The sequence below is a fragment of the Heterodontus francisci genome, chromosome 24 (genome assembly GCF_036365525.1).
Source record: "Heterodontus francisci isolate sHetFra1 chromosome 24, sHetFra1.hap1, whole genome shotgun sequence".
In the NCBI taxonomy this organism is placed as follows: domain Eukaryota; kingdom Metazoa; phylum Chordata; class Chondrichthyes; order Heterodontiformes; family Heterodontidae; genus Heterodontus; species Heterodontus francisci.
The window spans coordinates 52832287-52848840 of NC_090394.1; the positions used below are offsets into that span (position 1 = coordinate 52832287).

The 16554-nt window shown below is 40.9% G+C and overlaps 1 protein-coding gene across 4 annotated transcripts in view; it reads left to right on the forward strand.

Moving 5' to 3' along the window:
* The window catches only part of smg1 (SMG1 nonsense mediated mRNA decay associated PI3K related kinase), a 152741-nt gene that overhangs the window by 15597 nt on the left and 120590 nt on the right, over window positions 1-16554 (forward strand). For all 4 annotated transcript variants that reach the window (XR_010977399.1, XM_068056197.1, XM_068056198.1 and 1 more), the window contains exon 2: window positions 4714-4877. Coding sequence is in view for 3 of the 4 variants with exons in the window: in XM_068056197.1 (XP_067912298.1) it covers window positions 4714-4877 (164 nt within the window). In the remaining variant the exon portion in view is untranslated. The remainder of the gene's footprint in view (window positions 1-4713; window positions 4878-16554) is intronic.

The following is a 16554-nucleotide window of genomic DNA, read 5'->3' on the forward strand; positions in this document are numbered from 1 at the left end:
TGGGTTAAAAAATGTTTTAAAGGTTCATATTTATCTTGGATTGAGGCCTTGAAAGTTATGATTTTGGTGAATTAGGATGTTGCAGAATTCATTATTAGTTCAAGTATTTTTCTAGAGCTTTGTGTGACTCATGGTAATCCACTTTCAATGAATAAACTGTTCAATTGAAAAGATGGTTTGGGGGAGAAGAAGTTTTTGAAAGCAAGGGTATGTTAGTGTAGTGGTTATTTTACTAGACTAGTAATCTAGAAAATTTGATTCAAATCCTAACAGTTTGAGAATTGGAATTCAGTTTTAAAGAATCTGGAAATACAAAATTGGCATCAGTCAATGTTATCATGAAGCTGTCTATGATATGAAAAAAACACAAACTGGTTTATTAATTTCCATTATGGAAGGATATCTTCCTGTACTAAAACATAGTAAACAGTGGATCTCTGTCATGTTTCTTGTAGTAAATTGAATGATATTTCATTTTATAATGTCATGGGCATTGTACATCCAACACTCCATGTGTAACTTAGCTCACAACGTGAATTGTGACTAATCCCCTTACCACCAAAACATTTCATTGCCATAAACAATGAGAAGTTCATTGCTGGTGAGGAAAGTTTGCAGATTACCTGGTGCTTTTAAAGTTTGACTTCTGACTTGTAAGAAATGACTGTGAAATAACTTTTGAAATGCCTTTTGACACTTGGAAATATCCCAGATGCTGTAAAGGTTTTCTATACTAGTGAACTTCGTTTGGTATTGCGTATAGTAAGTTTTATAGACACTCTAGGATGCAGAATGTATTGTTGTGTGACTAGGACAAAGTTATAACTTTAAATGGGCACAATGTCCAATTGATAAACTTTGTCCTCACCCTGTTTAATTAAATACTCTTGAAGCTGCAAGAGAGAATGCTGGTTTTATTTTCTTTGTTGAGGTCACTCAAAGATGCTCGATATTCTGTTTGCTAGATCAAATGGCTGCTTTTGTTTTATACTTTTGTGACTGCCAAGAAATGTGTGCTAGCTGTACTGTTTTTTGATAGCAAATCTCCCATGGTTTTGCTGAAGGTGAGCCAGCAGATGTGCTAAAGCTTGACTGAAAGTTAGCGTGATGATTACAGGACATGCACACTACACGCAAGGCTTTAGATATACTGGCAGTACTCAGATCAGTGTTGAAAGGGTGGAGTTGCACATTGCTAAGATATTTGGAACGGCTTGACAGATGTGCTCAGTGATGTATGAATTTTTTGATCGTTTCTCAAACGGTAGATTAATTTTGTTCCATTCATATACAATTACTTATGTAAATCAATCTGTCACAATGAGAAGATAATTCCACATTTCATTATGAAATCAGGCAACTGACTTTCGTGTGGGTAGTCTGATTTTTAACTGCATTGCCATTTTTTAACACTATATTAACGTGCACACACAGGATCATTTTCTCAGCTGAATGATGGTGCTTGCAAGCTATATTATGGAGTGAGGCTTCATCACTGACCTTTGTGGAGTGAAGGAGGTAATGTTCATTGGGAAGTTTCTAGGTGGGGGTGTGGGGACTGAGACTGAATAAAGTTGCTAGGGGGCTGGATCTGGAACATGTAGCTTTGTGGTTCCAGATGATTATGCTGCTCAAGATCCTGGTGATTGACATAATGCTCAGGGTGGGGTGGTGATGCTGTGGGTAGGGGGCATTCAGTGGTGTTGGCATAGATGAAGGTATGGTTCCTATAGGGCTGAGCCTATGGTACTCTGGTGGGATGTAGCTGGTTATAACTGAGTGGGGAACCAAAATAGATACACAGTGCACATTAGTGGGACTAGGCAATTGCGGGTTTGCTGCTTATGGGATTGGATGTGGCAGAGGACGACTAAAATGTGCGTGGGGTGAGCAGGTTGGATCGTGCAGTGTTGGGGGAAGGTGTAGTGGATGACTGGCTTATCACTTACGAAGATACAGTTGGTGGAGGACTTCACTGCAGGGTACAAGAATTGGGTATTGAAATTCAGATTGATTTGTATTATAAATTATTGTGGATTGAATGTTAACTTTGGTTCGGTAGATATTTACGTGTATCCGTTTTCAGAGGTACCGACGGTACAAAAAAAAGCAAATAGGGATAGACTAGTGTAAAAGAAGCAAGAAAAAAAGTTAAAGTTTTGACTTCCAAGGGAAAGGACCAGACTTCAAGTTAAAAGACTGTAAAATTGAGTAATATGCAAATTAAGCAGAGAAACTGAAAAGAAACCTATGACTTGAAAACAAAACTTACCTGGAGGAGAAACAATATGGTGGTTGGAAACTGAAACTTTTCCAAGAAGCTGTGAGAATTTATACTTGCAGGAACGAAACCACCAAGCAGCCAGGTAGTGTAATTACAGCATGATGCATTTACATTAGTAAAACACATTATGAATATGGACACAGGAAGTTAAAAGTTTTGGCAAGGGAACAGGAAGTGTGAGCAGATGTCATATTTTAATTAGCTCATTATATAGTAAATACATAAGCTGGACTGCAACATTATTCAAGTAGGTGGTGCTGTAATGAATATTTTCTGTTTAAATCTAATATTACACGTGGAAGCACTGTCTGCCACTGTATGCTGCGTATTCCATTGTCATGTTGCTGCAAGCAATCTTCACTTAGTGACTGTCGTGTTTCACTGTTTAATTGTCCACAGGAAAGACTGATTTGAGTTGTTAAAATGTGTTTTGAGATAGATCTTCAAAGCGGTTAGGTTCTCAGGACTACATCTTGGTAGGTTGTGAATGCAAAGTCAGACAAAAGGTGCTTAATGTGAATTGGAAGTTGTTTCCTTAGAGCGCAGCTCACAAGCACTAAGGGAGGCAGTCTCGGCTTTGGAAGCAGAGGGTGGGGGAAGACAGCAGGGGACCTGGAAGCCCATTCAAAAAAGAGTGGGCAAGAGTTAGTAGGCTGCTAACTTCTAGTAGAAGTGTGTGACTGGTGATGTCCGACACCTCAAAGGTTGGCTCATGAACATTTTTCTTGCATCCTTGTGGGCCTCTTGCATCATCTTTTATCAGTCACTCGTAGGTCCTGCGGAAGGGTCTCATGGAGAGGAGAGGGTGAGAGAAAGACTGAACAACCAGAACTTCAGTAATCAAGAGCAAGGCATAGAGTATGACTGTTGAGGCATGTGCTTTTGGTTGTTGCCACACCATCTGCAGGAGGTTTTTCTCCCCCTCATCCCACTGTTAAGATTGTTTTCCTTGCTGTCCCTGCTGAAATTAAAATCATTGGATGGACTGGGAACACCCGTTCTCCCATTCCTCCTCATCTATTCACCATAGCTCCTCTTGCCTTATGTTATCTTGATTTTATTATTTCACAAACAAATACCAGCCTCTAATAGCTCAGCTAGAGTTGCAGTTCTGAGTTATCAATACTATCCCATCAATGGACAGGAAGGAGTCTTGACGCATATGGTGAATGGCCGGACTTTCTGTTCATTCCATATGATTCTGGGTAGAATAGATGCATTTGCAATTCTGGGAGTGGTCATTTGCTACCCTGATCAATTTTTTGATGCAGCTGACAGTAATGGCCATGAGAAACCTCATGACTCGCATCCTACACTTCTCAGGAGCATAGGTGGTAACTATTGTCAGAATATTTTAAGTATGCTGTGCTGCTGTACAAGTAAGTATACAAATTGTTTTGCTAATGTTATTTTTAGTAAGTTTTTCAGCTTAATGAAAAACAAGATAGCAGCTGAAAGGATTTTCACAGTTTTTGGAGTGAATTAATTGATTTTGCTTTTGCTCCTTGCTATTGGGTAGCTGGTTGGTTGCTAATTTTTGACTAGTAGTTTTTGATTCCAGTTGTGATCTCATGATGGGTTCTTTATCTGCTCATTTGCAATTAGTTGCTTTTCTATGGGCTGCACTCAGGTTTGGGAAAAGTGTTGCTAACCTATAAATTAAGATCCAGCGTTGACTCTACCACTGCTTACATGCGCGGTTCAAAAACCTGGGGAAAGATCAATGAGCAAGCCCACGTGCATGTCTTTCTGTCTCTAATTATATATTTGTCTGTCTGCTTTCCAAAGTACTTCAACAACAACCTAACTAACCTTTTGTCGGAATTTTGATCCTCTTCTATGGCTACCAAAGACATTTGTAGTTTTTTTTAATTAAATGAATTCTCCAGAGAATCATAAATGTGGGTTGTCTTCAGAACTTTAGATAAAGCCTGTACTAACAAAAGAATTGCAATTACAGGTGAGATTGCAATATTTTAATCACCTTTTTGGCATTGGTTTCAAAGCAGAAGTGACCAAATCTCAGAAGTAGACAATTTGTATTTTTTAAAGAATGGAGCAACGTGCATAATCACACAGCTCTGGAGTGAGCAGAACGCTTCTCTCCTCTATTTGATGGACATGTCATTTAATAACATTGAGTCCAACAAACAGTACGGGACTGCAATCATGTAGTCCTGGCAATAGGATGACCGGTTCCCTTTCCTGAAGGACCTTTGGGAACCAATTGGGTTTTTGCAGCAATCTTGTAGACTTCATAGGAATTTTCTGCTGTTAAGCCCAGAAATTGCCAGGTTTATTGAATTTAGGGTCGGAGCTTACCATGATGGAATTTGAACTCTCTGCCTGTAGGTTGTATGTAGTTATGTCACTCAACTAAGCTGTCGATATATTTATATTTTATTTTACTTGTATGATTCCCTTTTTAGGATTGACAGTGCAACAGCCGATCAAGACAATTTAAAGTATCCTTTGGCCAGGGATCGGGGCAGTTCTGCCTCTTACGGATTGCATTCTACCAGTTCCGCCACTGTGTCTCGGTATAGACACGATGATATTCGAATCCTCACTGGATTTCAAAATGAAGAAGGGGGTAAGATTAGCCTAAAGCTTTAACTATTTTCAACTCCATGTTCAAAATTGCATCATTAATGAGATGATTTTCAGTATTTCCTTCTAGTTTAGATTAGAATTGTGTTTTATTCTCATGATGATTCTTGTGAGTAAACCTGTACTTAGTTCCACAATGAAGAAATAGATTTATTGTGATGGGTCTCATCAGGGTTATGAATGTGGAAACGCTGCGTTATTTTTTTTAATATCAGCTATGGCTGAATTGGTAGCACTCGTCTGTGTCAGAAGGTTGTGGGTTCAAGGCCCACTCCAGGATTTGCGCACAAAAATCAAAGCTGACACTCCAATGCAGTGCAGAGGGAGTGCTTCACTGCCAGAGGTGCCATCTTTCTGATGTTAAATTGAGGCTCTATCTGCCCTTTCAGTTGGATGTAAAAGATCCTTGGCATCATTTTGAAGAGCAGGGCAGTTATCCCCAGTCCTGGCCAATATTTATTCCTTAATCAACATCGCAAAAACAGCTTATCTGGATATGCACACACTTCTGTTTGTGGGAGCTTGCTGTGTGTAAATAGGATAAATGTGTCACATTTCCTACATTACAACGGTGACTACACTTTAAAAAGTTCATTGACTGTAAAGTGCTTTGGGACGTCCTGTGGTCATGAAAGGTGCTATGCAAGCCTTTTTAAAACATGCTGTGCTGTTGCTTTATGGTTCTTGTGCATTTTGCATATTGTGATAGTTTGCTCCAAAAAAAAATCTCATGGTAGAACAGAGATTGCTGAAAAATTAGCTACTTAAAGTCCATATTCTTATGACGAGAATGGAATTTATTAGACTTTATCATCTAAATTTGCACAATGCTACTGTAATCCTTGGCATTGCACGATTTAATTTAAGATTTCTAGTCCCAAATGTTATAAATTTTATTTTAATTCATTCTTGGGATCTCAACCTCGCTGGTAATTATTGCCCATTCTTGGTTGTCCTGAGGAAAGCAGTGGGCCAACTGAGTGACTTGCTAGGCCACTTCTGTGGAGCAATCTAGTCAGTTCTCTGTTCAATCCCCATAGCCCTGCAAGTTTATTTCCTTCAAGTGGTCATCCAATTTACTTTTGAAATCATTGTCTCCACTTCCACCACACTTGTGGGCAGCAAGTTCCAGGTCATTACCACCCATTGCATAAAAAAGGTTATTCCTCCTATTCCCCCTGCATCTCTTGCCCTAAACCTTCAGTTTGTGTCCCCGAGTCCTTGCACCATTATTAATGGGAACCTATGACTCTATAACTAAGATATGCACCAACTACACTGGTGTGGGACTGGAGTCACAAAAAGGCCAGACCAGATAAGGATGGCAGGTTCCCTTCCCTAAAAGACATGAGTTGGATTTTTATGACAATCTGGCACCTTTTGTGGGTAACACCTCAAATTTTTAATTGCCTTGTGCTTCACCTTAAATGATAGCTCTCTTCTTGATGGAATGAATGAAGGTTTGAAAGGCAAGTGTTACTTGAGAGGTAAACTCCAGGATGCGGTGGACTTCGCTCTTTTGTGTGCATATTGGTAGCAATGTTTTCCTATATTACAACAATGGCTACACTTCAAGTATTTAACTGAATGCGAAGTGTTTTGAGATTTCATGAGGTTTTGAAAAGTGCTATATAAATGTAAGTTTGTTCTTTCTCTTCTGTGGACAGTGTGTGGGGAAGGTTGTTACTTGGGATTGCTGAAGGTTGACAGGAGAGAGACAAAAGTGTTTGGTAACTTCAGAGTTCTAGTATGCTAGGAAATCTGTCTTAGTTTTATCTGCTTTGAAAACTTGGTTTAGGCAGAAAATTGCTACTTTTTGCAATAAGGAGAATAGGCAGCTATAGTTTGCTGTATTACGAACATACATACAAATTAGGGGCAGTCGGCCCTTTGAGCCTGCTCCGCTGTTCAATAAGTTCATGGCTGAACTGATTACTCCACATTTCCACCTACCCCCTTGCTTATCAAGAATCTACCTACCTCTGCCTTAAAAATATTCAAAGACTCTGCTACCACCGCCATTTGATTTGATTTAGAAATACAGCACTGAAACAGGCCCTTCGGCCCACCGAGTCTGTGCCGACCATTAACCACCCATTTATACTAATCCTACGCTGAAGAGAATTCAAAGACTCATAACCCTGAGAGAAAAAACTTCTCTTCTCTGTCTTAAATGGGTGACCCCTTATTTTGAAACAGTGCCCCCTAGTTCTATATTCTCCCACAAGGGCAAACATCCTTTCCGCATCCACCCTGTCAAGACCCCTCAGGATCTTGTATGTTTCAATCAATTCGCCTCTTACTCTTCTAAATTCCAGTGGATACAAGCCTAGTCTGTCCAGTCTTTCCTCGTAAGACAACCCTCCCATTCCAGGTATTAGTCTAGTAAACCTTCTCCATGCTGCCTCCAATGCATTTGCATCCTTCGTACACTACAGTCCTCCAAATGTGGTCACACCAATGTCCTGTATAGCTGAAGCATAACCTCTCTACTTCTGTATTTAATTCCCCTCGTGATAAATGGTAACATTCTATTAACTTCCCTAATTACATGCTGTACCTGCGTACTAACCTTGTGTGATTCATGCACTAGGACACCCAGATCCCTCTGCTGAGATCACACTTTCCCACATTATACGCCATTTGCCAGGTCTTTGCCCACTCACTTAATCTATCTATATCCCTTTGTAGCCCCCTTATGTCTTCTTCACAAGTTACTTTCCTACCTATCTTTGTGTCATCAGCAAATTTAGCAACCATTCCTTCAGTCCCTTCATCTAAGTCATTTATATAAATTGTAAAAAGTTGAGGCCCCAGCTCAGATCCCTGTGGCACACCACTCGTTACATCTTGCCAACCAGAAAATGACCCATTTATGCCTACTGTTTCCTGTTAGCTAGCCAGTCTTCTAACCATGCCAATATGTTACCCCCTACACCATGAGCTTTTTTTTTTAGTATTCACGTACTCCTTTACTGACTTTGAAGGAGCATGCTTGGACTTGAAAAGAATTCTGTCACATTTGCCTTGTCACATCACCCAGTAAATATTCCTTTATCTTTCTGTAGAAATTGTAACGCATTTGTTTGAAAATTGAAACTTTTGAGACAAAGAGGGCAAAGATGCTCATAAGAGCATAAGGTGTGATGGGCTGTTAGTTAATGTGCCTATTGGTTATGTACTGGAACTCCTTTTTTTTATTGCCTTCGGGGCTTGGGGAGGAATTTTCCAGAATTAGTTTTTCCCTGAATTAGGATTTTTAAAAATCTGTTTTGATATACTCAGGAAACTCCATGGCTGTTGGTAGGTATGCTTCTTCACCTTGAACACTCTCCTGGGTAGGTATGCTTCTTCACCTTGAACACTCTACTTGATACCCACCTCTTTGATCAGACATTCACTTATTCCTATTATCACCACCTTTTCTCTGAGCATTGATTTTTGTCTGATTTTATATTTTTGTGAAGCAGATTGGAGTGTTTTACTACATTAAAGGTGCTATATAATAGATGAAAATTGCCAGGCCTTGATAGTTTGTGCGTTTTGAAAATTAGTATTCCTTTTGGATGTTTCCCCTCAAGTGGTAAGTGGCTGTTTGTCAGGGAGAGCTGCTTTGTGTGGAGGTGGCCCTCTGCCTTGTGCTGGTTCCTGAATTGACTCCACTGCGTTGACTCTTGGCGTGATGTCAAGTTTTGTTTGCTTTCAGCATTTCGGAGATAATCCTGTGTAAGTAACATTTCCAAGAAAGGCACTCCCTCAGCACCTGCAGTGATTTGCTTGAGTGTAGAGCTCTGGTTAGCAATGAGGGCAGCAAACCTCTGTGTAATCATGGAATGATTATGGCACAGAAGGAGTCCATTTGGCTCTGTATCTGTGCCAGCTCTCCAAGAGCAACTCGGCCAGTCCCACTCCTCACCCTTTCCCCATAGTCCTGCAATTTTTTTCTCTTCAGATAAGCATCCAATTCCCTTTTGAAAGCAACTATTGAAACTGCCTCGACCATATTCTCAGGCAGTGCATTCTGGATCCAAATCTCGCGATGCTTGAAATTTTTTTTTCCTTATGTCACGCTTGGTTCTTTTGCATTCTTTCTCCAATTGGAACAGTTTCTCCATCTACTCTGTCGACCCCTCATGATGTTGAACACTTCTATGAAAACTCCTTTCAACCTTCTCTAAGGAGAACAGCCTCAGCTTCTCCTATCTGTCCGCGTAACTGAGGTCCCTCACCCCTGGAACCATTCTCGTTAAGTTTTTTTCTGCACCGTCTCTAATGCCTTCACATCCGTTCTAAAATGTGCCCAGAATTGGACACTACACCAGTCGAAACCAAACCAGTGTTTTGTAAAGGTTCACCAGCTGTTCATCATTGTGTCCTTCACACCTGCTCTAGGCACATTTTTTGTTTCTTTGTTTCTTTTCTTGGCCCATTACCGCTCCCTTTGGCCCTATGCGACTAACTATTTAATCTCTCCTGTTTTCCACCCTATCACGAGCCTTCCTTTTTGTTCTTTTTCCACCCTCCCCCATTTCACCTGTTGAAAAAGTACTACATTTCTAACTTTTCCCAGTTATGATGGGCTATTGACCTGAAACATTAAACTGTTTCTCTTTCTATAGATGCTGCCAGACCTGCTGAGTATTTCCAACATTTTCTTTCTATATTTCACCATAACCGCCTCACTTTTGTACTTTTTTGTGCTTCTGTTTATGAAGCCCAGGATCCGCTATGCCTTATTAACTGATTTTTCAACCTTCCCTGCTGTCAATGATTTGTGCACATACCCCCAGGTCCCTCTGCTCCTATACCCAATTGTGTCTTTTGGGCGGTGCAGTGGTTAGCACCGCAGCCTCACAGCTCCAGCGACCTGGGTTCAATTCTGGGTACTGCCTGTGTGGAGTTTGCAAGTTCTCCCTGTGTCTGCGTGGGTTTTCTCCGGGTGCTCCGGTTTCCTCCCACATGCCAAAGACTTGCAGGTTGATAGGTGAATTGGCCATTATAAATTGCCCCTAGCATATGTAGGTGGTAGGGAAATATAGGGACAGGTGGGGATGTGGTAGGAATATGGAATTAGGGTAGGATTAGTATAAATGGGTGGTTGATAGTTGGCACAGACTTGGTGGGCCGAAGGGCCTGTTTCAGTGCTGTATCTCTAAAATAAAAAATTAAAAAAAAATGTTGGAAATGTTATCAATATTAGTCAAGAGAGATTCAATCTCGAAGCAAATACTTCCTGACTTGGCAGTAAAGGAGAGGAGTTTTGCTACCTTCAGTAATATAAATGGTCGCTACAGAAAAGGGCTTTTTTCTCCTTGGGCAGTTAACTGGCCTGTAACTCCTTGTAGAATTTCTATTGAGAAATAGACAGCTCTTTTCTTCAGTAGCACACTTTTGCTGGAGTGTCTCAAAACTGGCGTCAGCTGGTTTTTCCACAGTCAGATCAAAATATTATACCATGTGACCTCTCTCTCTCTCTCGCTGTAGCCTTGGGCAGGTGCAGCCAGCACACTCTGCTCAGTCTTAAAGGCACACTATTTTCAAACAGTCTTAAAGGCACGCACTGTTTTTAATCCGAGCAGAAACATAATTACAGTTCCGTGACAACTGTTATATGGTACTCCTTCAAAAGCCTTTTGGAAGTCCATGTACACCACATCAACTGCATTATCCTTATCAACCATCTCTGTTACCTCATCAAAAAACTCAATCAAATTAAACATGATTTGTCTTTAATGAATCTGTGCTGGTTTTCCTTAATTAAGCCACATTTGTCCAAGTGGCAATTTTGTCCTGGATTATCATTTCTAAAAGCTTTCTCACCACCAAAGTTAATCTGACTGGCCTGTAGTTGCTGAACTTATCCTTGCACCCTTTTTTGAGCAAAGGTGTAATGTATGCAATTCTGCAGTCCTCAGACAACCCCTGTATCTAAGGCGGACTGGAAGATATTTGCCAGTGCTTCTGCAATTTACACCCTTACTTTCCTCTGTATCCTCAGGCATTTCATCTCAGTACAGCCAGCCTTTCCATATTTATCAATTTTTAGCCTATCCAGTGTCTCAACTACCTTCTCTTTCACTATGACTTTGGAAGCAGCGTCTTTCTTGGTAAAGACAGATGCAAAGTACTCATTTAGTACCAAGCCATGCCTTCTGCGTCCATGTGTAATTCCTCTTTTTGGTCCCTAATCGGACCCACCCCTCCTTTTACCATATTGGTTCTGCATACTCTGCTGTGTCACTTTGTCCTGCAAGTAGAAATAAGTGCTAAGAAGTTTGAAGAGCATAGAGGATGTTGCTAAACGAAATGTGGCACAGCTGCATGAGATATTATGGGAGATCACCAGAAGCTTGGCCAAAAAGTGGTTTTAAGGAGAATCTTATAGGAGGAATGAGAAGTTGAGAGGTTTAGGGAGGGAATTCCAGAGCTTCAGGCCTTGGCAGCTGCAGGCACAGCTACCAATGGTGGAATGCTCAAGGGGCATAATCATTTTAAGCTGCATTGTTATAACTAATATACAGAAGTGGCTTTGTCTATTTAACAAATGAAAATTGTTTATCCCATTGGGCATGTTTGCTTTCACAGATGGAACTTAAAACCACTATTCTACTTGTATTTGCTTTTCTAAAGCCTCAATAGGAACTAAATATGAGATGAATAACTGGAAACAATGCCAACCACCGTTTAAAAGCAATTATAAAGGAATGTTGATACAACACCACCACAGAGACAGACTGTAAGCAGTAGACTGAGGATTGCAGATGCCGTAGAAAACTAGTATGATGACTCTGAGCGTGTTACTGGTCCCAATTGTGCTGTGTAATCGGGCATTTGTTTGTAACTTAAAGTCTAATTATCCTTACAGTCATATTTGTTTGAAGAAATTGGGGCATAAACATTGTGCCCCTTTCTCTTCTCCCCTTGCCCCCATCCCCCTTGCCCTCCTCCCCCAGAAGCCAAAAGACTTGCAGGTTGATAGGTAAATTGGCCATTATAAATTGTCACTAGTATAGGTAGGTGGTAGGGAAATATAGGGACAGGTGGGGATGTTTGGTAGGAATATGGGATTAGTGTAGGATTAGTATAAATGGGTGGTTGATGGGCGGCACAGACTCGGTGGGCCGAAGGGCCTGTTTCAGTGCTGTATCTCTAATCTAATCTAAACTAAGTCAGAGTAGAAGTGGGATTGAGAGTGGAGATTCTGCTATATATGGAGAAAATGAGTAGTCTACCATATGCCATAAGAGCCTTCCTTATGTTGGGTATAGGAACGGGTTAATATCTCTCAAAATGCTGAACCAAGAGCACTGGGAATGTACCAAACAGCAGCAGATTGAGCTAGACTAAAGTATGGACCAGGAGAGGTCCATAGCAAAAGCATCCGGCAACATTCGCTTAATCTTGGAAAGGACTGCAGTATTGTAAGCAGTGTTACATTACAGTAGTGGTTTAGCTGCAAGTTATTTCATTATTCTGTGACTTTTTTATTTAGGTAATGCTGGAGCTAACATATTTCAAAAGATTTTGTGTATGGCATGTTTGTAATCTGTAACCCAAGAACAACCAAAATAGATGTTGAATAATAAAGCAATTTGAGCAGTGTGGTCTTTTTTGTAAAAGATTCTTTTTGGTGGGCATTATTTCCAAATGCATGTTTTTTGGTTTCTTTCACTGCTTCCCTGCTCATGCCTCCAACTAAAATATTGATCACGGCCCAATGTTGTTAATTGGGCCCCTATCTGCATATTTAAAGCTGACCCCCTCTGCCTTCCTGCAGATGGTTGTGCTCAAAAGAGCAGGTTAACATTAGGATACAGTAGGAAGGCAGCAGAATTAGTGGGGGTTAGTGACTGCCCTCATTTTAACTGTCCCTCTGGGAATTAAAAGCAGGCATACATGGTGGGAATTGAGATATTTCTCAATCTGACTATCTTCATAACTCTAGTAACTATTGCTGGGTGTGGCAAGTTTTTTTTTTTAAACTCTCATCTGCCCTGTTTCTACAAATCTTCACATCCAATTACTTGAAATACTCATTCTCATTGGGAGAGATGCATAGGTGCAAGAATATACTTACAATGCGTAAAATGCGCCATTTCACAGGCGCATCAAGTAAATATTCCTTTGTGCTTATCAAGTTATCTTAACTTTTTTTTAGTTCAAACTTGTTTTCATTTCTTCCTTGAAATGAACTCCACAGTGCTCTTTCCCAATATAGGTATAATTCTATTTACTGGCTGTATTCTCTGGTTGAATATTTTCAATTTGGAGTGCTCAGGTTCATACTATGTGTGGCTTGTTTATTTTTATTTATTGATGAGAGGCAATTTCTGACAAGTCACTTGTTTTTCCTCTTGAAATCATGTGTGTTCTTGGTGGCCAGAACTGAGGTAACAACATAAATGACCAGTGTGCAGAGCATGGTGGAAATGGATACTGAAAACAGTATTGGCTGAGGGGGTGTGATCTTGGAGATTGTTGGTTGTTAATTATTATAGTCTGTTAGGGGAAGTGGGCAGTGACATACTTGGACTTATCAGTTATGTGTGAACACTGCCTCCAACACTTTGAGTGAAATTAATGCCATTAATGAAAAGGACTGATTGGCAGAAAAGGGGAATAAACATAAAAGTCCCACAAAATATTTCCCTCGGGCAAACGTATCCCAATACAGAATCTATCCCCCTTGAATTTTTTTCCTTTTACAAAATAAAGTTCCTGCTTCACATTAAGTCGCCAAACTTGGGAGATTTTACTTTGGAATAAAATTACCAGTGTTGGAGGAGTGGTGGCCATGTAGGGAATTGATTTAAGTTTGCAACAGAGACTCTAACGGTGTGAGTGCAACAGCCTGCCAGTCACCAGGTCTCTGCAACATTGTTCCCCTCTTCCAGAAGAGCTGCTGGGAATGGATGTGGCTGTTGGCCCATTGTGCTCCCATGCAAATACATCAACGTCTTTTTAAGAGAAACTGTTTTTTACTGCTGAAATTTCAGCAGTTTTTTTTCAAAAAGTATCTTCTCTGTTTGATGCTGGGCAGTAGTCTGGAGATTGGATACGCTTAAAATAAGTGCCAGGCAATGACCATCTCCAACAAGAGAGAATCTAACCATCTACCCTTGACATTCAATGGCATTACAATCGCTGAATCCCCCACTATCAACATCGTGGGGATTACCATTGACCAGAAACTAAAATAGAGTAGCCAAATAAATACCGTGGCTACAAGAGCAGGTCACAGGCTAGGAATCCTGCGGCGAGTAACTCGCCTGACTCCCCAAAGCCCATCCATCATCTACAAGTCAGGAGTGTGATGGAATACTCTTCCACCTGGATGGGTGCAGCTGCAACAACACTCAAGAAGCTCAACACCAGCCAGGGCAAAGCAGCCCACTTGATTGGCACCCCATCCACAAACATTCACTCCCTCCACTACTGACACACAGTGGCAGCAGTGTGTACCTTCTACAAGATGCACTGTAGCAATGCACTAAGGCTCCTCAGACAGCACCTTCCAAACCCGTGACTTCTACCACCGAGAAGGACAAGGGCAGCAGATGCATGGGAACACCACCACAAGTTCCCCTCCAAGCCCCACAGCATCCTAACTTGGAACTATATCACCGTTCCTTCACTGTTGCTGTGTCACAATCTTGGAACTCCCTTCCTTACAGCACTGTTGGTGTACCTACCCCACATGGACTGCAGTGGTTCAAGAAGGCAGCTCACCACCACCTTCTCAAGGACAATTGTGGATGGGCAATAAATGCTGGTCTAGCCAGCAACGCCCACATCCCATGAATGAATTTAAAAAAACATTCCTGAAGCTACCATACTATCCATTACAGGCAAGGCTAAAACTTTGGTGTTGGCAGTGCAGAGATTTCTCAACCACATGATTATTTAGCAGCAAAATTAAATTTTTAAATGATTAATCCTAAGTTTTGGGTGTTGGTGCTGGAGAACATCTCGCTTCCATTTGAGGCACTGTTAGAACATCAAACACTCCCAGGTCAGGTATAGCAGGCAGTTCGATGCAGATTAAAACTGCTACAGGGCATCACCCTCCTCCATCACCCCACCATCTCGAGAACAGTTCTCTTTCTGTTGCACCAGTGTGACTGTACACATTCTTTGGCTTCTCAGCATGGCACTTCATGCTAACTGGGGTTGGGGGGTGGGGGGGGTGTGGTGGGGGAGTGGGGGAGGAGAGGGACATTCTGTGAGGTGGATGCATGACTATTAGAAACTTGATTGAGACTACCCAAACTCTTTAATAAGCAGTGGAAACTTTAATTCCATCAGTCTGAAATGAATTCAGACCCAGTGCAAGGTGGGAAAACATACCTACTGTTCTCCAATTCCTTCACTTTCTCATCTTTTGTTCTAGTAACATTATTCCCCACTCCTCTCCTCTGCCCCCCCCAAAAAAAAACACTGGTCTCACCAGCACTTTTTATGTACTCTTGGGTTATTTTGTTTTACTTCCTTTTAATCTTTTTCATGTACTCATGGAGGTGGGGATTGTCAATGGGAATAGGAAGACTCTCTTTTTCAGGCATTTGTTGCTAGTATCAGGGACTCCTGAGATCAGGTATGGCATTGCCAGATGCGCTCTGCACTCTGCTGCAGCAATGCTTCAACCCCATCCTCTGAAGAATGCCTATTGCCCTCCACATGCTTGGTATCTCATTTTCGACACCAACCATTCTTGGGCTTCTATGAATGGCATTGCTTATGAGGAATATATTTGTGTTGTAGGCCTGTGCTCCCCAGAGCCTAGGTTCAGACAATTAAACTCATTTATATGACCTTGCAGCCAACGGAGAAAGATGACTTGCAGTCATCAGAATAGGGTAGATTTGAATCTAGGTGCTAAAGGTGAAAGATCTGACACACTGCACACCCATGTCAGGTTATTTTTTTGAAAATGAGTATAGCTCCCAGTTCAGCTTCCTCCTTCAATATCTGTGGCGAATCTTTATAATTGATTTCAGGTTTGCTTCTCAATTTTTGAAATTTTGATTTTTTGGATTGACTTCTATCTCACAGCCTATACTAGTTAACTTCTTGTGAAAATAAATCTTATTTAATGGAAGACTACTCTGCAGTTTGACCTTTTGCAATAATAGATAAACTGAGGTGGCAAACGTCAGCGTTATCAGCAAGTGTGTCCTTAATGGCAGTTTTGACTCCTAGATGCCAAGCCATGTTTGCTATGATGACCAGAAATGGTGAATTGACTAGTAGTTGATAATTGAATGGAATATAGAAAGGCCTAAATTTTGTGGTGGTAATGATGGCAAAACTGTCAGTATTTGCCATTGTTACTCCTCTGAAACTGACAGCAACTTTGGATGTGCAGAATAATGTGAAATTCCAGAAGCTACTGTTGGTGATTATACACTCCTCCAGCAGGTACGCTGTTGAGGAACCCCCAGACTGCAATCCCGAAGCAATCTGTGAATTGGCGCAAACTTCTACTCTTGCGTTCTTTATCAAGTGTTTTTACAGCAAGACTAAGTTGCACTTTGTTAAATGAGATATAACTGGGTTTTTAACTGTGCACCAAGGTCATAATTACTGCTAAACACTCTCTCTAACCTTGAAAAGCTAATTTTATATTTGTGGCATGGCAAATTTCTCCGTTAAAGTAAATT